Source organism: Podarcis melisellensis (assembly GCF_964234715.1).
Source record: "Podarcis melisellensis genome assembly, chromosome: 2".
Taxonomy (NCBI): Eukaryota; Metazoa; Chordata; class Lepidosauria; order Squamata; family Lacertidae; genus Podarcis; species Podarcis melisellensis.
This window is the reverse complement of record NC_138529.1, coordinates 117,667,729-117,690,427: the sequence shown is the minus strand read 5'-3', so window position 1 is coordinate 117,690,427 and position 22,699 is coordinate 117,667,729. Positions and strand designations below refer to the sequence as shown.

Sequence of the window (22,699 nt, the reverse complement as noted above, 5' to 3'; positions counted from 1 at the left end):
ATGTCTGGCATGGCTTCTGCGGCTTCTAATTGGCTGCAGGACACTCCTGCAGCCAATCGGAAGCTGTGCCTTGGTTTCCGAACGTTTCGGAAGTCGAATGGACTTCCGGAATGCATTCTGTTAAAAAACCAATGTATGACTATATACTTTTCAAATTTATACATTTCATTAATTTTACAATCATTTTAACATTTCAAAGTTTGACTTCCTTCCCCCTTTTTCTGCGGTTCCTTAAATTTATTTTTTAATATCTTCTGCATATCCAAATTAACTTAATTTGCTCATTTTTTTGTCCTCGTATATATATATATATATATATATATATATATATATATATATATACTCTTATATAGTTGCACACATACAACATAATGCTGTAAATTACATTTTAAAAAATAAGTATCGAACAAAATACTAAACATTAAATAGAATATAAAAAGTAAAAAATGAAAAAACCATGCAAAATAAAATATAAAAATATAGTGCAATGTATAAAAATTGACAAAACCCCCAAATATGAATAATAAATCGGAAATGTAATTAAAATGGAAAAAATAACTTTAAAAAACCTAAATAGTATGAAATATGAAAAAATACAATAAAATAGGACTAATTAAAAATGGAATAGAATGGTAGAGTTGGAAGGGACCACTAGGGTCACCTAGTCCAACCCCCTGCAATGCAGGAATTGTTTCATCCAAGGTGGGACTCGAACCCACGACCCAGAGATGAAGAGCTTCATGCTTTCCTGACTGGGTCCTAAAATATAGCTGTGGGTTATGAAAAATGAAACAAATATAAAAGAAATGAAAAATACCCTTGAGGCTATGAATGCTATAAATAGGGGTGTGTGTGTGTGTGTGTGTGTGAGAGAGAGAGAGAGAGAGAGAGAGAGAGAGAGATATGCACAAAGAGTTAAAGCAGAAAGAGGCTGCGATGCCTAGCAAGGACGCTGCAACGCGGGGTGCTTTTCAACGCAGCAGCCCCTCTCCCCCCTCGCCCGGAAAAGTGTGTGTGTGTGTGTTTGTGCACGCGTTGCGCGCCTGGTTTGGTGCACGGAGATGCCCGGGGAGGAAACGGGACTTGGGGGGGGGGGCGCTAATTAGCGAAAGAGACAATCAAGGGGTTCCTCCCTCCCCGCTCCCAGCATCTAGGGGAGGGTGGCGTGTTCCAGTTTGGGGAGGAGAGTGTTGGGCTGGGGAAAAGGCTCCTTTGCAGATTTCTGCACAGCAAACCGCCGCTGAAAAGGTGCGCCAGACGACTGTGCTGCCATATTATTATTATTGATATTAGAAGAAGTCACTTGAAAAGGTTGGAATGGGCAACGCTGCTATATTGTCATGTTGATGCTCTATCTATTACCGTTGTTTTATTTGACGCCTGTGCTGCTGTATATTCATATTTATTCCTGCGTGTTATTTGATTTTGCAAATTCGTTCACACAAATAATATTCTTGCACAGATTAGAATTTTACACAAGATTCTTCCGAATCTTAGGATTTCCCTCCCCCCCCATGGGTTTTTTAAGCAATACAACAACTCTTTTAGCTGCATATTTTAGGTCAATCGAATTTACAGTCCTCCATTGTATCCTAATCATATTTATTATGAAGACAGCAATGCAGCTGTATTATTGCTTGAAAAGGTGCTGTGGTGTTGTTGTATTGCCTGAAAAGCTGCTGTGTTGTTGTTGTTGTATTGCTTGAAAAGGTGCTGTGTTGTTGTATTGCTTGAAAAGGTGTTGTGTTGTTGTTGCTGCTGCTGTATTATTGCTTGAAAAGGTGCTGTGTTGTTGTTGTTGTATTGCTTGAAAAGCTGCTGTGTTGTTGTTATGAATGAGAATCATCCATATTGTCCTGGCCTCAAATGATGAGTTGTCAAGGAGACGACGAAAAATTGATTTGTGTTGACTTCGCAAATTGAGGCAACTTTAAAGGGAAGAAGCAACACAATGCACAGAACAGCCTCCTGCCATATCTTGTGACATGTTGTTTAGGTTGTTTTACAGGTTTGGGCAATCACAAAATTTTTTGCTCTATAAGACGCACCAGACCACCAGACACACCTAGTTTTGGGAGGAGGGAAACAGGAGGAATAATCTTCTGAATCTCAGAAGGCAGAACAGCAACAGGGATCGCTACGCAGTGAAAGCAGCAATCCCTTTTGCTGTTCTGACTTCTGGGATAGCTGCGCAGCCTGCATTCGCTCCATAAGACGCACAGACATTTCCCCTTACTTTTTAGGAGGGAAAAAGTGAGTCTTATAGAGCAAAAAATATGGTAGGTGGCATGGAGGGACCACTAGCCAGCATCTTTGGGGCCTTTGCCGTGATGTTAGCCCTGTGCCTTGTCTCCTTATTTAGAAGGCAAGAAGGCTGCAATTATAATTACTTTGTGACCCTGGGAACTGTAGCACAACAAGGAGAGAATAGGGGATGTCCTAAAACTCTGAGCACTGTTAACGAATTACAGTTTCCAGGATACTTTGTGGGGAGCGGTCTGATCCTGATATATCTTCTTCGGAGATCACTCATAGCCGAGTAAGACTGTCTTCCATAAACACTGTTTTAACAGTGAGTCCGTAAGTGACTATGGAGGCCAATTCTGGATCCACACATCCTTCCACAGTGGGGACATTGGTTTCTGGGCAGGAGTTGATCCGGTGTGGATTTGCCGAGTGTGCCTTCCTCTTAGCACGTTTCTTCCTTGCGTCCTCAGTTTGGTAAAGGCTGTTCTCCAACTGGAGCGCTCGCAGGCCAGTGTTTCCCAGTTGTCAATGTTTATACTACATTTTTAAAGATTTGCCTTGAGACAGTCTTTAACCTCTTTTGTTGACCACCAGCATTACGCTTTCCATTTTTAAGTTCGGAATAGAGTAGTTGCTTTGGGAGATCATCATCAGGCATCCGCGCACACACCACTTAAGGGATTTCTGAAACGTTAAATGCTTTCTAAATCAATTTAATTGAATAGACCTGGAGCAGACCAGGAAGCTCTTAATCTCAGGGTTGTCGGTTTGAGCCCCACATCGGGCAAAAGATTCTTGCCTTGCACCTGATGATCCTTGGGTTTCCTTCCAATGCTATGAATTTTACAATTCTGTGATCTTTCTTTGCTATACCCAGGGAGCTACCCCTTCCGTGACGGCCTAGAATGTGGCAGCATCATCTGCCACGACTCTCTTGAGTCCCTCAGGCCACCAGCCGAGGTGGAACCGGCATGAAAATGGACCCAGGAAGCTGTCTGCAAGGGGAGGCACTGGACGGCAGCGGAAAGGACCCCCATGAGACCGTCGGAGAAGTCGTCCAAAAAACACCAGACGCAACCTTAGTTAAAGAAGAGCCCTGCGAGGGTTTGCTTCAACACTGGGAAGCCCAATGGCAGGAGTTCCTGAAGATGGTGGAGGCCCCTCAGCCCCTCAGCCCCACTGGCCCATTGCCGGAGGAGCCCAAGCCATGGGGCGACCCCAAGGCCTTCCTGGCCACCTTTGAGCAAGTGGCGGAAGCCTGCCGGTGGCCCCGGGAGGAGTGGGCAGCCCGGCTCCTGCCGGCCCTCAGCGGTGGAGCCAAGCAGGCTTTCCTTGCACTTGAAGCCGGAGACAGAGAGGATTATGGGAAAGTGAAGGCAGCCATCTTGCGCTGGGATGCTCTGAAGCGGGAGAAGCAGCGGCAGCGCTTCAGGGGCTTCTGCTACCAGCAGGCCAAGGGGCCGAGGGGGGCCCATAAGCAGCTCTGGGACCTTTGCCAGGCGTGGCTGAAGATTGAGAGGCACACCAAGGAGCAGATCCTGGAGCTGCTGGTCCTGGAGCAGCTCCTGGCCATCCTTCCGGCCGATGTCCAGAGCTGGGTCAGGCAGTGGGGGCCGGAGACGTGCGCCCAGGCGGTGTCCCTGGCCGAGGACTTCCTCCAGAAGGATGCTGAAAGGATGGAGAAGCAGGTGAGGAGAAAAATATAATAATAATAATAATAATAATAATAATAATAATAATAATAATAATAATAATATTTATTATTTATACCCTGCCCATCTGGCTGGGTCTCCCCAGCCACCCTGAGCGGCTTCCAACAAGGTATTAGAATACAGTGGTCTGTTAAACTTTAAAAGCTTCCCTAAACAGGGCTGCCTTCAGATGTCTTCTAAAAGTCTGGTAGTTGTTCTTCTGTTTGACATCTGGCGGGAGGGCGTTCCACAAGGCAGGTGCCACCACTGAGAAGGCCCTCTGCCTGGTTCCCTGTAACTTGGCTTCTTACAGTGAGGGAACCGCCAGAAGGCCCTTGGCGCTGGGCCTCAGTGTCCGGGCAGAATGATGGGGGTGGAGACGCTCCTTCTGTAAATTTGTAAAAATGATTACAAGTAGGCTTGCTAAGATCTTTAAGGCTGAATCAGATAAGTGCTGGAGATGCAAAGAGGTGGAGGGAACTTTCTTTCACATGTGGTGGACATGTAAAAGGGTAAAAGAGTATTGGGAAATAATCCATAATTAATTGAAAAAAGTGTTCTAAAGCACTTTCCCAAAAAAACCCAGAGTTCTTTTTGTTGGGGATATTTCAGATGGAAATTCCCAGGTGTAAAAAAATGTTATTTATGTATGCCACGACTGTGGCCCGTGTTTTGTTAGCCCCAAAATGGAAAACCAGCGAGGTCCCAACCAAAGAAGAATGGCAACTTAAGCTGATGGAATATGCACAGCTTGCAGACTTAACATATAGAATAAGAGAACAAGAAGAACATAGGTTTAGAGAAGATTGGAAAATGTTTATTGAATATATGGGGGGGGATTGTGTACACTTGAAAATGTGGGCAGAATTCAGATAAATTTTGTAAATAAATTTTGATGGATGTAATAATGGAATACTGAATGGTTTAGTTTTTGTAAAATATTCAGGGACTTATGTTGTGCAAAATGAACCATGGACAGAGAAGAAGGGAAGTCGCTGAAATTTCAAGGATGTTTAAACGAGGATTTTAAATTGTAAAACAGAAAATTCAATGAAAATTATATATAAAAAAGAAAGAGAAGCAGGTGAGAAGGTTTCAGGCGGCTGAGTGGGCCAATTTCGGCAGAGGGACTTGGTGCAAGTCATGTATACCTCAGCGCAGAAGACCTTGCGTAGGGGAAAGACCGTAGCTCAGGGGTAAAATGTCTGCATTTCCTTCAGAAGGTCCCAGATTCAGACCCCCAGGCTGGGGGAGACCTCCATCTGAAAGACCTCCAGCTAGATGGATCAATGATCTAAATCAGGTTGCAGGCAGGCAGGGAATATGTTGCATCAGTTTTCCTTATTATTATTATGCTGTCGTCTTAACGTTCTAGTCACCTGTTGTGTTAGGGAAATGTGACTTTTTGATCAGTGTACTGGCAGGGCGGTCCAACGTCTCAGACCAAGTGTGCAGCAAGAATCAGATGTCAAGGAAATAAACTACCTGACTTTTGGAAGACATCTGAAGGCAGCTTTCCAGGGCCAATCAGCCAGTCAGAAGCCATGCCTCGGTTTGTGAACGTTTTGGAAGTCGAATGGACTTCTAGAGCAGATGTGAGTTTGAGAACCAAGGTACCACTGTACCATAGCTGTCAACCGTCCCTTATTTGGCGGGAAACTCCCTTATCCCAGCGCCGTGTCCCGCCGCTGTCCCTTATTGATGATGTCCCTTAAATTCCCTGGGTATCAAAGGAAGCAGCTCCTCTCCCTCCCTGCTGGCCAGGGAGGAGGGAGGCTCCAACTGTGTTGTTTGGCTGCGTTGCTCACCCAATAAGGAGTCTAAGAATGACTGGGGGGTGGAGCTTGCATGCCTTGTGCCCATCAAATCGGCCGCGTTGCCTGGGGACTCGCCTTTGCTCAGCGCTTCCCAGCGGAGAGGTGATGGTGGTTTCCCTTGCTGCATCCCCTTTGCCGGGTTGCTGCGCTGTGGGAACCACCGCTTGAGGCTTCGTTTGGCTGCTGGCTGGGCTTTCTGCCTTTGGCTCGGAGGGGCTCAGAAGTTAAACATACCTGTGCCCAGAAAATCCCTTATTTTGGCTGCTGGTCCCTTATTTTCAAATCTGTAAGTTGACAGCTATGCACTGTACTCGTGGGCCGCACCCTGAATTAAATTTCCGTAATGTAAATTAAAATATAAACTAAAATATATTTCATATCATACAATATATGCCATTTATAGAGAGATTGTGTGTGTGTTAAATGCACAACAGGTTTAATATATTTAATTGTTAAACCAATTTAATACACAAAAGATGTGTGTGTGTGTGTTAACAACCTATGACACAAAATAACTTTTATTATTATTATTATTATTAAAATAATATTTATTAATTTAAATTACACACATATGCAAAGAATTTACAAAGAATTTACAATCTCATACTACAAAAAGAAAATTAAAGAAAAAAAATTAAGAAAAGAAGAAAGTACAGAAAAAAGAAAGAAGAAAAAGCAGATTTACGTGCATTAAAAAACTTAATCTTACTAATTAACACTTAAATAAAAAAGACTTCTGACAAAACGAGTCTTCCAATCATTCTCATTGTACTGTTTCCACTGTCTTTTTTTTTTGCACAGTTTTATATTCTTTAATATTGTTCCCGTCTACTCCACAAAGGGTATTTGTTGTGTTTACAAGTATCACTCAAGTTCTGCTAATATGGTGTGGTTGGTACAATATGATCTCATATAATTCTTAAATATTCTCCATTCTCCAAATAGTTTCTGGTTCAATTCTCCTCTAACTCTTCCCGTCAGTTTTGCTAGTTGTAAATATTCTAACATGAGCATCTGCCAATCTGTGATTGTCGGTATTGTTTCGTTTTTCCACTTCCTCGCCACAAGAATTCTTGCTGCTGTGGTGGCATACATGAACTTTTTTAGGCTTTAAGATGTTTTTTCCTCCAACGTTGCCATGGGCTGCCGAAAGAGGCCTCACGGGATACGGGTTGGTCCTTGTTGTTGTTGTTTAGTCATTTAGTCGTGTCCGACTCTACGTGACCCCATGGACCAGGCACTCCACTGCCTCCCGCTGTTTGGTCAGACTCATGTTTGTAGCTTGGAGAACACTGTCCAACCATCTCGTCCTCTGTCGTCCCCTTCTCCTTGTGCCCTCCATCTTTCCCAACATCAGGGCCTTTTCCAGGGAGTCTTCTCTTCTCATGAGGTGGCCAAAGTCTTGGAGCCTCAGCTTCAGGATCTGTCCTTCCAGTGAGCACTCAGGGCTGATTTCCTTCAGAATGGAGAGGTTTGATCTTTTTGCAGTCCATGGGACTCTCAAGAGTCTCCTCCAGCACCATAATTCAAAAGCATCAATTCTTTGGTGATCAGCCTTCTTTATGGTCCAGCTCTCACTTCCATACATCACTACTTCCATACATCACTTCCATACATCACTATGGATTGGTCCACCCTGCTTTAAATTGTTGCTCTCGCCTGTTTCCAGGTGCTGACTCTCCTCGCGGAGGCGGCCGTCAGTTTCACGGGGCCAAGCCAGGATCCTGTAGATGCCGACCAGAAACAGCTCAGCGTGGCAGCCAAGCAGGAGGACTGTGGCAGCGGAGAGGCCGGTCTGATAGGTGAGCATTGTTACCTGCCTGACTTCCTGGCGGAAGTGGAGAAAATCCTCCAGAGCTCAGTCCGGGATCAGGCAGCACAGCTCAGTGGCACTTGGGAGGTTGCGGGTTCGAGGCTCTGTAGGCTCAGCTCCAACAGCGAAAGCCACTGTCGGGCTCCCAGCTCTCCTTAGCCCCATCTGGGAGCTCCAGTCAGTAGAGCCTGAGACTGTTAATCTCAGGGTTGTGGGTTCAAGCTCCATGTTGGGAGAAAGATTCCCTCATTGCAGGGGGTTGGACTAAATGATCCAACTCTATGGTTCTGTATTGCTGGGAATCACAAATAGGGCTCGGCCCAGTACAGTGGTACCTTGGGGTACAGACGCTTCAGGTTACAGACTCCACTAACCCAGAAATAGTGCCTCGGGTTAAGAACTTTGCTTCAGGGTGAGAACAGAAATCATTTTACCATTGTACTGTGGAGAGTCTGTGTGTGTGGAGAGTCTGTGTGTGTGGTTTGGGAGCTGCACGGTCAGGGGAAAAACAATGCTCTGCAGGGTTGTAAAGACTGCGGAGAGAATAATTGGGCGCACTCTTCCCACCTTGGATCAAATCTACGCTTCCAGGTGCCATAAGAAAGCTGCAGAGATAGCGCAGGACAGTGCGCACCCCAGAAATTATCTCTTTCAGCTTCTGCCTTCTGGAAGAAGGTACAGGGTTATAAAGACTAGGACTAGCCGCCTGAGAAACAGTTTCTATCCAAATGCGATTTTGTGTAAGGTAGTCTCTGTGGGAATATATTGTATTTAATAATGGGGTATCAGAGTTTTTAGGGGGCTAACCAGGCTGGGATAGCTGGGATAGCAGGCTTGTTGGTTTTTTAATGTCTGATGTAGATTTTTTTCAATTTTGATATACGATATGTGATATCTTTATTGTCATTGTCCCATACAGAACAATGAAATTAAAAATCTACGTACATTGGGACAATGAGAATAAAGATTATCGTATGAAGGTCCTTTTCTGATATTCTCACTTCAAATTCTGGTTTCATTGCCCCTGGCCCCTGCTCTTCACTGGGCTGACCGTACGTTTGTGATTGGGATGACTCTCTTTTTCTCTAGCCGCTGAAGGCTGTGTCGATGCTTGCGAAGAAGCAAAATACACTCCAGGCAGTCTGGAGCAGTTGGGGCTCCTCGGTCTGTCTCCAGAGAGGGCAGAGCAGAGCATTTCCCCATGGAATAAGCAGGAGAATCGGCACATGAGAGAGAGCCGTCAGGAGATCAACCTGGAGAAGACCACATGTGGATCCATTCCTTTTAGAGGAGATCTCAATGAAGTTGGCGATGTCACGGTCCAGCAAAGAAACTCCAGCGGTAAGAGACAGGACACATATTCGATGTGTGTTACTCGACTTTAGGTAAAGGTAAAGGGACCCCTGACAGGTCCAGTCGTGGCTGACTCTGGGGTTGCGGTGCTCATCTCGCTTTATTGGCCGAGGGAGCCAGCGTACAGCTTTCGGGTCACGTGGCCAGCATGATGTAAGCCGCTTCTGGCAAACCAGAGCAGCGCACGGAAACGCCGTTTACCTTCCCGCCGGAGCGTTTCCTATTTATCTACTTGCACTTTGACGTGCTTTCGAACTGCTAGGTTGGCAGGAGCAGGGACCGAGCAACGGGAGCTCACCCCGTTGCGGGGATTCGAACTGCCGACCTTCCGATCGGCAAGTCCTAGGCTCTGTGGTTTAACCCACAGCGCCACTTGTGTCCCTACTCGACTTAAGTTTCACTTAAAGTAGAAATTAACGGGCCTAACTTAGCTTCATTCATCAGCGGGTCTACTCGGAGTAAAATGCGATTGAATATTACCCACTGCTTGTGAGAAAATACAGTCATACCTCATGTTACGTTTGCTTCATGCAAATTAATAAGCGAAAATACTCGTAATACCAGCTGCTGGTAACTCTAGATGGTTGGTTCTCGCTGTCCTCATACATGCCTCTTTCCTTTCCTTCTTCTCCCCATGTTCTGTTAGATGGCAGGCAGGCGAGAGCGTTCGAAGGGAAGCACGGTTGCCTGGGGAGCCTGGAGCGAGCGGAATGGTATCCGATCCCTCCTGGGTGCCCGGGAAACGACCCCCCACTCTCGGGGCACAAAAGACCCCCGGCTCAGAAAGCGCCCTACCGGTGCGGTGAGTGCGGGAAGAGCCTCAGCCGCAAGGACAACCTGACCCGGCACCAGCAGATGCACGAGGGGAAGAAGAAGCCCCACCAGTGCTCCTCCTGCCCCAAAACCTTCCGGGATAAGTCTCACCTGATCCGCCACGAGAGGATCCACACGGGGGAGAAGCCCTTCTGCTGCGCCGCCTGCGGCAAGAGCTTCAGCTGCAACTCCTACCTGGTGGTGCACGAGAGGATCCACACGGGCGAGAAGCCGTACGCTTGCGCCGCCTGCGGCAAGAGCTTCAGCTGCAACTCGTACCTCCTGCGCCACCGGCGCATGCACACGGGCGACCGGCCCTACAAGTGCGCCGCGTGCGGGAAGCGCTTCACCTGCAGCTCCAACCTCATCCTTCACAGGAGGACCCACACGGGCGAGAGGCCCTACGAGTGCGCCTCCTGCCCCAAGACTTTCCGCCAGAGGTCTCACCTGATCTTCCACGAGAGGATTCACACTAAGGAGAAGCCCTTCCAGTGTCTCGCCTGCGGGAAGAGCTTCGGGCGCAACGCCCAACTGGCGCAGCACAAGAGGAGCCACACGGGGGAGAAGCTCCACAAATGCTCCGTCTGTGCCAAGCGCTTCAGCTGCGTCTCCTACCTCATCCAGCACGCGAGGATCCACCAGCGGGACAAGCCCCACAAGTGCCCCGACTGCGGGAAGAGTTTCCGCCGGAGCGCCGAGCTCTCCTCGCACCGCAGGATCCACACGGGGGAGAAGCCGTACCGCTGCTTCGAGTGCGGGAAGACCTTTGGCTGGAGTGCGGGCCTCACCTCGCACCGGCGGACCCACACGGGCGAGAAGCCCCACAAATGCGTGGACTGTGGGAAATGCTTCAGCCGCAAGCGGCTCCTCCTTGCACACGGCAGGGTCCACATCGGGGAGAAGCCCCACGAGCGCTCTTGACTGCGGGGAGAACTTTGTTTTGAACTCCCATCTCGTGAGAAAAACCCACACAGAGGAAGCTGTGTAAACTGGTGCTGGCCTGCTCGTTGTTGTGGGGGTCTCCAGCTGGTTGCCGTCGCTCGGAGGAGAAACCTTGCCTCGGTTGCTCTTAGGGGTTTGCTGGTTAATCGGAACTCTCCCTGGAATGAACGGAGGAAAAGCACCACAGGAACCTTACTTCCGGGTTTTGCCACATGCGCAGATGCTCAAAATGACATCATGCGCATGCGCGGAAGCAGCAAAATGCAACCTGTGCATGCACAGATGCATCTTACGTTTTACTCAGGATGTGAACAGGGCTCCGGAACAGATCCTGTTCGCATCCAGAGGTACCACTGTACAGTTGTACCTTGGAAGTTGAACGGAATCCGTTCCAGAAGTCCGTTCGACTTCCAAAGTGCAGCTTCTGATTCGGAAGCCCCGTCAGATGTTCGACTTCCAAAAATAGTCTGCAAACCAGAACAGTCACTTCTGGGTTTGCAGTGTTCGGGAGCCAAAACATTCGAGAACTAAGCTGTTTGAAAACAAAGGCACAGCAGATTATTATCATGATCATGGTCATCATTAAATTTAATTGAAATTCAATACATCATTAAATTTATTACCTACCCTTTGCTAGCAGGTCCAAGTGTGGGTTACAACAATTAAAAATTCAAACGTTCCTCTTTTCCCAGGCCTTTGGTTAATTAACCTATCTTTGAAACTGTGTCTCTGTGTGTGTTTTGGGGCGGGGGTTATTGTTTTGTTTGTTATTACGTTATGTATTTTTGTGTTTTTATACTGTAAACCTGTGATCCTCCGATGAAGGATGCTATATAAATCTAATAAATAATTTTTAGAAAAAACAAAACTGGATTACAATTGCAGGAATAGGGTATGTCCTGCAAATACACCTCTCAGGTACCAGAAGGGTACAGGGTAAAGAGCTGTACCTTCAGGACTGGCTGTTAGGGTAAGTTTGGAGATGGCTTATTATGGGAATGACACCAGGGAGGACTTGTTCTGTACACTCCGAAGCTAAGCCTTGTCAGCTGGGATATCTCAGTTGGTAGAGCACGAGACTTAATCTCAGAATCAGGGGTTTGAGCTGCATGTTGGGGATAAGTTTCCTGCATTGCAGGGGATCATAGCTGTCAAAGTTTTTCTTTTTAAAAGGTATATTCCCTTATAGGATTCCTCGCAAGAAAAGGGAAAAGTTGACAGCTATGCAGGGGGTTGGACTAGATGAACCTTGGGGTGCCTTCCAACTCCGTTACGTGCAGTAGACACTGGCGGAAAACACAATTTAAGTCACTCTGAAAGAAGATATTGGAGCACTCCAGATCATTTGCTTGAGTATATATGCAAAATAAGAGATACAAAAATTTAACAGCAACACGCTCCCCACAATACAAACCCCACTAAACAGTACCCCGGTTCAAGTCTGTTCGGCAGCCTCCGCTTTTGTAGCTGGAGTCAGTCCGGGGCCTGCCCTTCCAGACCAGGTGGGAAAAGACCTGCAAGGCAGGGAGCAGCTTTTCCAGGACTCGCAGACAATGAGGGGAACTCAGGCGGCAGTATGTCTTGAGCAATATTGAGATAGATGGATCTGACTGTTTAACGCATCTTCCCATTTTCCTACTGTGCCCTGTTCAGAAAGCTTTTAATACCCTGTTTTTAAGTACATAAGAAGTGCCCACCCTGTTCTCACGGTGGCACTGCTGATGTAAATAAATTGGGGTTTGGCTTTTGCTGCCCAACTTCCCAAGGGACTCTTGAGTCCCCTAAATCCATGATCAGTCAGAGAAGTGTAATAAATGAAAATCTGCCCTTATTCCCTTATGGGGAACACAAGAGCCCTTATAGAGTCCTTTGTAGGTTCTCCATCGGTCAGAGAAAAGAACAGAGGCCAACCAGAGAATATTGAGAAGCAAAGCAGCTCCTAAGCCTGATCTTTATTGAACTGTTGCAACAGGGTGCTCCCCTCACACGCAGGAGAAGGAGGAGGACCCAGAACAAAGGTGTGCCCGCCCTTATATAGACACTTTAAATTGCCCACCCTGGAGTCCAAGACCACCCCCAAAAGCATCATACATACATCACAGAAAGGGCGGTCTACAGCAGAAATCTGAGTGCATTGTTTACCTCCTGTCTGGCAGGTTACCTGTTAATGCTTACCCTGGGGAACCTGGCCAGTCTTTTGTAATGACAAATACTTAATTCCTGAGCCGGGTCACAGGCTCACCCTATTCATACACAGACATACCCTTAAGACAGGATTTGTGAACGAAAAGACAATGGGGAGGCTCCCCCACCTCCTCCCTTCTTGCAGAGAAAACATTTGGTGAGTTTGGGAGTGAAAATGGTTTCAGGGCGGTCCTCCCGTGCTGCTCCAGACATGTGGTCCATACATCTATGTATGCGCTTGGTTGGTACATTTATGAACATTTATTATATATAATTCCTGCATTGCAGAGAGCAGGACTAGGTGGTCCCTTGCCAACTCTCCTATTCTCTTGTTCTAGGAACTGTTGCAACAGGGTGCTCCCCTCACACGCAGGAAAGGAGGAGGACCCAGAACCCAGGTGTGCCCGCCCTTATATAGACACTTTAAATTGCCCACCCTGGAGTCCAAGACCACCCCCAGAAACATCATACATACATCACAGAAAGGGCGGTCTACAGCAGAAATCTAAGTGCGTTGTTTATCTCCTGTCTGCCAGGTTACCTGTTAATGCTTACCCTGGGGAACCTGGCCAGTCTTTTGTAGTGACAAATACCCAGTTCGTGAGCCAGGCCACACGCTCACCCCATTCATACACAGATATACCCTCAAGACAGGTTTTGTGAAGGAAAAGACAATGGGGAGGCTTTTCCATTTTCCTTTGACCTTGCAGAGTAAACATTTGGTCAGTTTGGGAGCTAAAATGGCTCCAGGACTGCCCTCCTGCACTGCTTCAGACATATGGTTGACATATTTATGTATGTGTTTGCTTGGTACATTTATGAACATTTATTATATATATAGGAGCTTAATTTATTTATTTCAGAAAAATGGATGGAGGAGGCAGGAGGCAGTGAAAAGCAAGGCTGATCTTTATTTTTCTGTTGCAACAGAGTTCCCTCCCCTCCTTGCAAGGAAGTAGGAGAGACCCCGAACAAACAAATATAGACTTGAAATTGCCCACCCCTTAGCCCAAGACCACCCCAAAAACATCATATATCTCCCAGAGAAATTTGAGCATGAGGCTTCTCTCCTGTCTGCATCTGAAAATGCATTTCCTGGGCGAGTGGTAAATACTTTAGTTTCTAAATTCTTTACTTACAAACTTAACACCTATTGACAGAAACTTAGCAGGGATTTGCAATTGAAAAGACAATGGGGAAGTTCTCCCCATCTTCTTCCCCCAACTGCATATGAATATTTGAGGTCATTTTGGAAGAGTCAAAGTGGCTTTTTGGGATTGTTCTGTGTGTTAAAATAAAGTATCATTTCTCTCAAGGCATTTTCCTCTGTGTGCAACTTAAATTTTACAACAGTGCCCATGGGGAACATGCAAGTAGGACCCGAGAAAAGTACCATTTTCTCCCCTCTTGCAGCTCCCAGAATAGAAAAGCATTACGGCCTCTTGACCATGGCTAGAAGCCATTGATGACCTCAACCTCCAAGACCAATCTTTTAAAGCCATGTTTGGGAACGTGTCTCATGTAATTATTCACTGTGTGAAGAAGCATTTTCTTTCGCCTCCTGTGGCAGAGAGTTCCATAATCAGTTTTGCTCTGCTGTCCTGGAAAGAAGACTTTTCCTTTTGCCTGTCCCAAATCTTCCAGCGTTCAGTTTCCTTTGATGTCCCCGGGTTCTCACATTAAGGGGGGGACCTTTCTCCATCCATCCGCTTTCTTCGATCAAGGGAGGATTTGTGGAATATGAAAACTTGCTCACTACTCAGAAAAAAAACCTTTTTATTGGTCCTAACAAAAAGCATCATTATCTTTTAAAATTTTTATTATTACATTCTAACCCTTACCCATGCTTCACCACAAAGGAAGGAAACAGAGCAATGCGAAAACACAATTATAAGTGAAAAAGGGTTTGCAATTAAAAGAAAAGGGTGGGTAAAATAAAATAAAATTTAAAAAATGAAATGAACACCCTTTTATCTCAGGTGTCAGAGTACAGGATAAAAAGATGCTTCTTCAGCCTATGATGAAAGCTATACTGTACAATTAAGGTGCTAGAGGAAACACTGTCTCTGTGTGTAAAAGGGGATTTTTCCCACTGCCTATGGAGGAGTTAAAACGAGAGAGTTCCTTGGAGGACCCTCCATCTTCCTAGAAAGGCGGAAACGGAAGTGGTGAAAACATAACCCAGGATGTAAAGCCCCGTTTCCTGTTCCATCCTCTTTCCCCCTCCCCCCGGAAACCGATTCTCTTTTTTGTGTGTGTGGGGGGCTATGCCTTTAGGTGAGGTTATCATTACACAATCTCTTCGTTTTGTTGTTGGGGCTGCAGCTCCTGAAGGAGAAGCCCGATTCTGGGATGAGAAGGAGACCAGATCAAAGGGAGGTGGGGAGGGAGGAGGAATTGCACCTGCAAAGGGAGGTGCAGCAGGTGAGAGGTGGTGAAGCCCAGGCAGGGCTGCAGCGTTCCTGAGACTCTCCTGCTGACTGACGTGGGTCTTGCACGATGGAATGCTTCCTAGTGGTCCATAATGCCTTGCACCTAGAAAGCTAGTAGCTCAGGGTTGTAGCCTCCACCTCCTCCCTGATCTATTATTTGCTTTGCATAAGACCCCAGGCTCATTCTCCATCCTGGTTGCCCACTGAAGGGTAAGATGTGAAGGGGATAAGCTCAGAGCGATTTGCAGCAAAAAGGGGGCTTTGCATGCAAAAGTTCCCGGATTCAGTCTCCTGCTACGTTTGTAATCTCGCTGTACACAGCAGTGATTATTTTATGAGAGGGCAGTATATCAATGCAGATATCTATCTATCTATCTATCTATCTATCTATCTATCATCTACCTACCTACCTACCTACCTACCTACCTGTGTCTGTCTGTCTGTCTGTCTTTCTGTCTGTCTGTCTATGTCTTTGGCACCCCCAGGTAGGGTTGGGAACGTCCCCTGCCTGAAATGACTTTGCCCATTATTGTACACAGTACTTGGCTGGGTGGGTCTGACAGTAGGGAGTCTCTTCCGATATTCCTGCAAGCATTGGACTGCCATATGTCTTGAATTTCTCAGGCATAGCTGGTATTCTGCCCTCCGGGCGTAAAATTGCTGAACTGTCCAGGAAAATGGAAAAAGCTCAACGACTTTTGTGCCCGGATTTTCACTTTTTGAAACATGGCAGCCCTGCGCATGCAGATATTCCCGTCGCCACCATATGGTGTTGAGGGCACGTTGAGTGACCCGAGTTTCCATCAGAATAGCAGTAGCAATGGCATTTCTTCTTTTTTTGTAAGGGTTGCAGATTTGAGATGTGTGTTTGCTTTGTTATTGAGGTGTGTGGATTTCTAAGCTATGAGGCTCTCTGTGTGATGCAGGGACTCCCCATCCTCTCATGGCGGGTGGGGGGCATTTGGTTATGTTACCCTCACCCCGCAGGTCTCATTCTCAATGAGAGGATAAATCCGTGGCCACAGTGTGGCGTTTGTGTTAGAGTGCTAGGCCAGGAGCTGGGACATGGGTTCAAATCCCCGATCGGCCGTGAAGCTCACTATGTGACTTTGAGGTCCAGTCGCCTGCCTCTCGGCCTAACCAACCTTATATGTAAAAGGTAAAGGGACCCCTGACCATTAGGTCCAGTCGTGGCTGACTCTGGGGTTGCGGTGCTCATCTCGCTTTATTGGCTGAGGGAGCTGGCATACAGCTTCCGGGTCATGTGGCCAGCATGACTAAGCTGCTTCTGGCGAACCAGAGCAGAGCACGGAAACGCCATTTACCTTCCTGCCTGAGCGGTACCTATTTATCTACTTGCACTTTGAGGTGCTTTCGAACTGCTAGGTTGGCAGGAGCAGGGACCGAGCAACGGGAGCTCACCCCATCTCAGGGATTCGAACCGCCGACCTTCTGATCGGCAAGTCCTAGGTTCTGTGGTTTAACCCACAGTGCCACCCGCTTCCCTAACCTTATATGAGGAAGAAGCAAAACATCTGTGCCACCTTGATCTCTGTGGAGGAGAAAGATGGGATATAAATGAAATAAATAAATAAATAAATAAATAAGAAAGAAAATAAGCTGGCATAAAATGTTTGCTGATGATCTTGAAACAAATGTTTATTTGTGTTCCTTTCTTCCTCTCCCCCACCCTCTGAAGAAGAAATCCCCTTTCCTGGGCATCTACGGAAATATTCGGAGACTGTCAGTGTCCTGTGGAGGAATTGCCACCGGCCTGCAGATGGAAGACCCTCTAGGCCTCAGACTGGTGGAAGGGTCAGAGGGATCTGGGGAAAATACCCAAGAAAATACCCAGAAATACCCAAGGAGGACGCCACATTCGCAGCAAAAGGTGAAACAGGAGCCAAGGGAAGGGATCCTTCGGTGCTGGGAAGCCCAGTGGCAGCAGTTCCTGAAGGAAGTGGAGTCTCCTCACTCGGCGTGGGGGATCCCACAGTGGCCAGAGGAGCCCACCCCCTGGCACGACGCCCAGGCCTTCTTCGCCTCCTTTGAGCAAGTGGCCAAAGCCTGTCAGTGGCCCAAAGAGGAGTGGGTGGCTCGACTCCTGCCGGCCCTCAGCGGACAGGCCGAATGGGCTTTTGGCAGCTTGGAGGCCAGAGACAGAGAGGATTATGGGAAAGTGAAGGCGGCCATCTTGCGCGGGGATGCCATCAGCAGGGAGAAGCAGCGCCAGCACTTCCGGCGCTTCTGCTACCAGGAGGCTGACGGTCCGAGAGGGGCCTACAGCCATCTCCAGGAGCTCTGCCACCGCTGGCTGAAAGTGGAGAGGCACACCAAGGAGCAGATCCTGGAGCTGCTGATCCTGGAGCAGTTCCTGACCATCCTGCCATCAGAGATCCAGAGCTGGGTCAGGGAATGCGGCCCAGACAGCTGTTCCCAGGCGGTGGCCCTGGCGGAGGATTTTCTACGAAGGCAGAAGGAGACAGAGAGATGGGAACAGCAGAAGGTGAGGAGGTCTAATCCAGGTGAAGGAACGCTCAGGACACTTCCCCATACCAGCTCTTCTTCAGACCCTCCTTGAGTGTTTATTGTCTGGCTGGGGTGACAAATAATAATAATATAATAATTTATTACTTATACCCCGCCCATCTGGCCAGGTCTCCCCAGCCTGTCTAAGCGGCTCCCAACAGAATATTAAAAGCACAATAAAACACTAAACATTAAAAAGTTTCCTAAACAGGGCTGCCTTCAGATGTCTTCTAAAAGTCAGGTTAAAAGTCGGGTTAAGAACTTAATTCATTCCAGAGATCCGTTCTTAACCTGAAACTATTTTTAACCTGAGGTACCACTTTAGCTAATGGGGCCTCCCGCTGCTCCGCTGGAGCACGATTTCTGTTCTCATCCCGAAGCAAAGTTCTTAACCCGAGGTACTATTTCTGGGTTAGCGGAGTCTGTAACCTGAAGCGTCTGTAAGCTGAAGCGTCTGTAACCCGAGGTATCACTGTAGTTGTTTATTTCCTTGACATCTGATGGGAGGGCATTCCACAGGGCAGGCACCACTACTGAGAAGGCCCTCTACCTGGTTTTCTGTAACCTCACTTCTCGCAGCGAGGGAACCGCCAGAAGGCCCTCAGAGCTGGACATCAGTGTCCAGGCTGAACGATGAGGTTGAAGATGCTCCTTCAGGTATACTGGCCGAGGCTGTTTAGTGCTTTAACGGTCAGCACCAACACTTTGAATTGTACTTGGAAACGTAGTGGGAGCCAATGTAGGTCTTTCAGGACCAGTGTTATGTGGTCCTGGCAGCTGCTCCAAGTCACCAGTCTTGCTTCCGCATTCTGGATTAGTTGCAGTTTCCGGGTCACCTTCAAAGGTCGCTCTACATAGAGTGCATTGCAGTAGTCCAAGCAGGAGATAACCAGAGCATGCACCACTCTGGTGAGACAATCCGCAGGCAGGCGGGGTCTCAGCCTGCGTACCAGATGGTAGACAGCTGCCTTGGACACAGAATTGACCTGCACCTCCATGGACAGCTGTGAGTCCAAAATGACTCCCAGGCTTTGCACCTGGCCCTTCAGGGACAAAGTTACCCCATTCAGGACCTGGGGATCCTCCACACCTGTCTGCCTCCTATCCCCCCAAAACATTACCCCTGTCTTGTCAGGATTCCACCTCGATCTGTTAGCTGCCATCCATCCTCCAACCACCTCCAGACACTCACAGAGGACTTTCATCGCCTTTACTGGTTCTGATATAAAAGAGAGGTAGAGCTGTGTGGCGCTGTGGGTTAAACCACAGAGCCTAGGGCTTACCGATCAGAAGGTTGGCGGTTCGAATCCCCATGACAGGGTGAGCTCCTGTTGCTCGGTCCCTGCTCCTGCCAACCTAGCAGTTCGAAAGCACGTCAAAGTGCAAGTAGATAAATAGGTACCACTCAGGCGGGAAGGTAAACGGTGTTTCCATGCGCTGCTCTGGTTCTTCAGAAGCGGCTTAGTCATGCTGGCCACATGACTCGGAAGCTGTACACTGGCTGCCTCGGCCAGTAAAGCGAGATGAGCACCGCAACCCCAGAGTTGTTCGCGACTGGACCTAATGGTCAGAGGTCCCTTTACCTTTACCTTTAGAGCTGGTATCATCTGCATACTGATGAGCACCCAGCCCAAGCAGGATGCTGGACTAGATGGGCCATTGGCCTGATCCAGAACGCTGTTCCTGTGTCCTTATTGTCACTAAAACATTGCGAGTTAGGTTCAGCCAGGAATTTGCAGACCTTTGGCTAAAACTGTTTCTTGTTTCAGGAGCCTCTGCTGGGTGAGGAGGGTGCTGTTGGTTTCTTAGGAACAGAGCGAACCTCTGTGCTTCCAGCCCAGACGCAGCCATGCGGAGAAGCAAAGGAGGAAAAAGACTGTGGTGACAGCCTGCTGGGTAAGCACAAAATCACAGAATTGTAGCATCAGAAGCGATTTCAAGGGGTCATCTAGTCCAACCTGCTGCAGTGCAGGAATCACATCTAAAGAACCTACCAGGGATGAGCTGCTGAGCTCATTAGACATGACACTAATGAAGTTAACAGAAATAACAGAGGTAACAGAAATCACTGGGTTAAAGCTGACCAAAAGTCCAGAGGTAGCATCATTATCAATTTACGAGGGGGTGGAAGGTTCACAGGCCAGGAAGGACTTGCTCACAAATTTATTGACAGCTGCACGAATTATTGTAGCTAGGAAGTGGAAGGGGCAAGCGGAATACAAAATGGAAGAATGGTATAAAGAGGTGTGGGATATAGATATTAACGATAAATTAACATGTGCCATTAAGGTAAGATGGGGAATATGCAGGAGAAATTATTTCGAGGAGATATGGAAGGTGTTTGTAGAATTTGTACTGTTAAAATGGAAATAATAATAATATAATAATAATTTATTATTTATACCCCGCCCATCTGGCTAGGCTTCCCCAGCCACTCTGGGCAGCTTTCAACAAAATATTAAAATACAGTAATGCATCAAACATTAAAAGCTTCCCTAAACAGGGCTGCCTTCAGATGTCTTCTAAAAGTCTCGTAGTTGTTGTTCTCTTTGACATCTGGTGGGAGGGCGTTCCACAGGGCGGGCGCCACTACCAAGAAGGCCCTCTGCCTGGTTCCCTGTAACTTGGCTTCTCGCAGTGAGGGAACCGCCAGAAGGTCCTCAGCGCTGGACCTCGGTGTCCAGGTAGAACGATGGGGGTGGAACGGAAAGGAGTCAAACCATCGCAAGAGGAGTTGAAATTTTGGGAGGGTGGATAATTACAATGGCATGGTCTCGCGCGTGGGGTGCACATTGTTATTCTTATTTATTTATTATTTATTTATGATTATTACTTTGTCCAAAAACACAAACAAACAGTTAACTCCAACTTTGAGTGGTGTGATTTACTGCTGACTCGCTCTTTGACAGGTTCGCTGGCCTGATCCCTCAGGCTAATCTTACGTTCTAATTCTTTCTCTTGATTCCAACAGATTGCAGGCAAACGAACGAGCACAACGATCTGCAGGCAAGGCCCAAGCCAGTGGAGTTACATCGGGCACCCCAAAGGAGGTCCGTTGATTGCAGCCCCCGGGGTCCTGAGCAGGGGCAAACTGCCCCGAAGGAGCTCAGACCCAAAACCCCGCAGGGGAACCACGTCCGGAACAGATTGGTGGTGTCCGTTTCCCCTGCGGAAAATGGAAAAATCCTCGTTGAAGGCCCGCCGCCCCAGATGCAGAAGATGAGAGGGGAGGACTTTGGACAGGACTCGGGTGAAAACGCTCCGGAGAGGCCCTACCACCGATGCTCCACCTGCGGGAAAACCTTTGGCCAGAGCTCGCACCTTCTCTTCCACCAGAGGACCCACGACGTGGAGAAGCCGTACAAGTGCACCCAGTGCGGAAGCAGTTTCCACTCGCGCCAGGGCCTCATCTACCACCAGCGGAGCCATGCGGGCGAGAAGCCCTACAAGTGCTCCTTCTGCGGGAAGACCTTCAGCCAGAGCTCCCACTTGCTGGTGCACTGCAGGAGCCACACGGGGGAGAAGCCCTTCAAGTGCCCCGCCTGCGGGAAGTGCTTCAGCCGGAACTCGCTGCTGACCGTCCACGAGAGGACCCACACGGGGGAGAAACCCTACAAGTGCTCACAGTGTGGGAGTAGGTTCCACTCGGGATCAGGGCTCATCAACCACAAGAGGATCCACACCGGCGTGAAACCTTACAAGTGCGCCGAGTGCGGGAGGGACTTCATCCGCAAAGCGCACCTTGCCAGGCACCAGAGCGTACACAGCGAAGACAAGGCGGGCACCTGACCCTCCTGTCTTTCCCCCCGGGACGGGTGGCAAGCCAGTGAGAGCCAGTGTGGTGTAGTGGTTGAGAGCAGTGGACTTGTAATCTGGGGAACCGGGTTCGCTTCCCCGCTCCTCCACATGCAGCTGCAGGGTGATCTTGGGCTAGTCACACTTCTCTGAAGTCTCTCAGCCTCACTCACCTCACAGAGTGTTTGTTGTGAGGAGGAAGGGAAAGGAGATTGTGAGCTGCTTTGAGAGCCTAGGACTTGTTGATCAGAAGGTCGGTGGTTCGAATCACCATGACGGGGTGAGCTCCCATTGCTCTGTCCCAAGCTTCTGCTAACCTAGCAGTTCAAAAGCACGTCGAAAGCAGTTCAAAGTGCAAGTAGATAAATTGGTACCGCTCCGGCAGGAAGGTAAACGGTGTTTCCATGCGCTCCTCTGGTTCACCAGAAGCGGCTTAGTCATGCTGGCCACATGACCCAGAAGCTGTACGCCGGCTCCCTCTGCCAATAAAGCGAGATGAGCGCCGCAACCCCAGAGTCGGCCACGACTGAGCCTAATGGTCAGGGGTCCCTTTACTTTTACCTTTAGGGTAGTGATAAAGTGGGAAATCAAATCCAAACTCTTCTTCTTCTTCTTTTGGGGGCTTTCTGTTCGGAAGCGGAGAAAACATGGCAGAGGAATGCTCTGCAGCTTCTGTGTTTGGAACAGGCATCCATTAAATGGGTCTGGGGCTGAAAATAAACTCCCTTTTGTTAACCGCTCTGTAGTGGGTAAGGGGGCAGAATTTGTCGCCTCTTCTGGGAAGGAAAAAACTTAAACGCGATGCAGAGTTTCCAAAAAACAGACCAGAGGCAATTGTACTTCATCCAGCAGATCTTTACTGGCTGCTGAAGGCAAATGAGCATAATGGTCACGTTCAGGATTGGCACAGTCCATAAGAATCAAGTTGCAGCGCTTACAATAAAACTTACAAACTTATAATAAGACTGAAGCTTAACACCAGAGCATACAGAACAGAACACAGAGAGATAGAAAGTAAAACCTAGGATCCTTCTGGCCTGTATATATAGTCAGCGTGACCTTAGCAGAAAGAGTTAAGTGAAC

At 47.9% G+C, this 22,699-nt stretch overlaps 3 protein-coding genes across 5 annotated transcripts in view; all 3 read left to right on the top strand.

The window, feature by feature from the left end:
- LOC309364436 (uncharacterized protein) overlaps nt 1-22,699 on the top strand; it is a gene marked incomplete at its 5' end in the record, with an annotated part of 133,318 nt that overhangs the window by 95,105 nt on the left and 15,514 nt on the right. The gene's annotated exons all lie outside the window — the stretch shown is intronic.
- LOC309364442 (uncharacterized protein) lies at nt 1,092-11,088 on the top strand. 3 transcript variants are annotated; one of them, XM_081901743.1, is made up of 6 exons: nt 1,092-1,248; nt 3,125-3,935; nt 5,363-5,533; nt 7,425-7,557; nt 8,658-8,909; nt 9,568-11,088. In XM_081901743.1, exons 2-6 carry the CDS (start codon nt 3,219-3,221, stop codon nt 10,653-10,655), a joined length of 2,361 nt encoding a protein of 786 aa, XP_081757869.1. In that variant the 5' UTR covers nt 1,092-1,248; nt 3,125-3,218; the 3' UTR covers nt 10,656-11,088. The 3 variants fall into 3 exon arrangements, with proteins under 3 accessions (XP_081757869.1, XP_081757868.1, XP_081757870.1); XM_081901742.1 differs by having other exon boundaries at nt 1,092-1,311; XM_081901744.1 differs by lacking the exon at nt 5,363-5,533 and having other exon boundaries at nt 1,092-1,311.
- LOC309364624 (uncharacterized protein) lies at nt 15,198-21,662 on the top strand. The gene is made up of 4 exons (XM_081902296.1): nt 15,198-15,284; nt 16,992-17,798; nt 19,591-19,717; nt 20,793-21,662. The coding sequence occupies exons 1-4, from the start codon at nt 15,213-15,215 to the stop codon at nt 21,608-21,610; spliced, it is 1,824 nt and encodes a 607-aa protein (XP_081758422.1). The 5' UTR covers nt 15,198-15,212; the 3' UTR covers nt 21,611-21,662.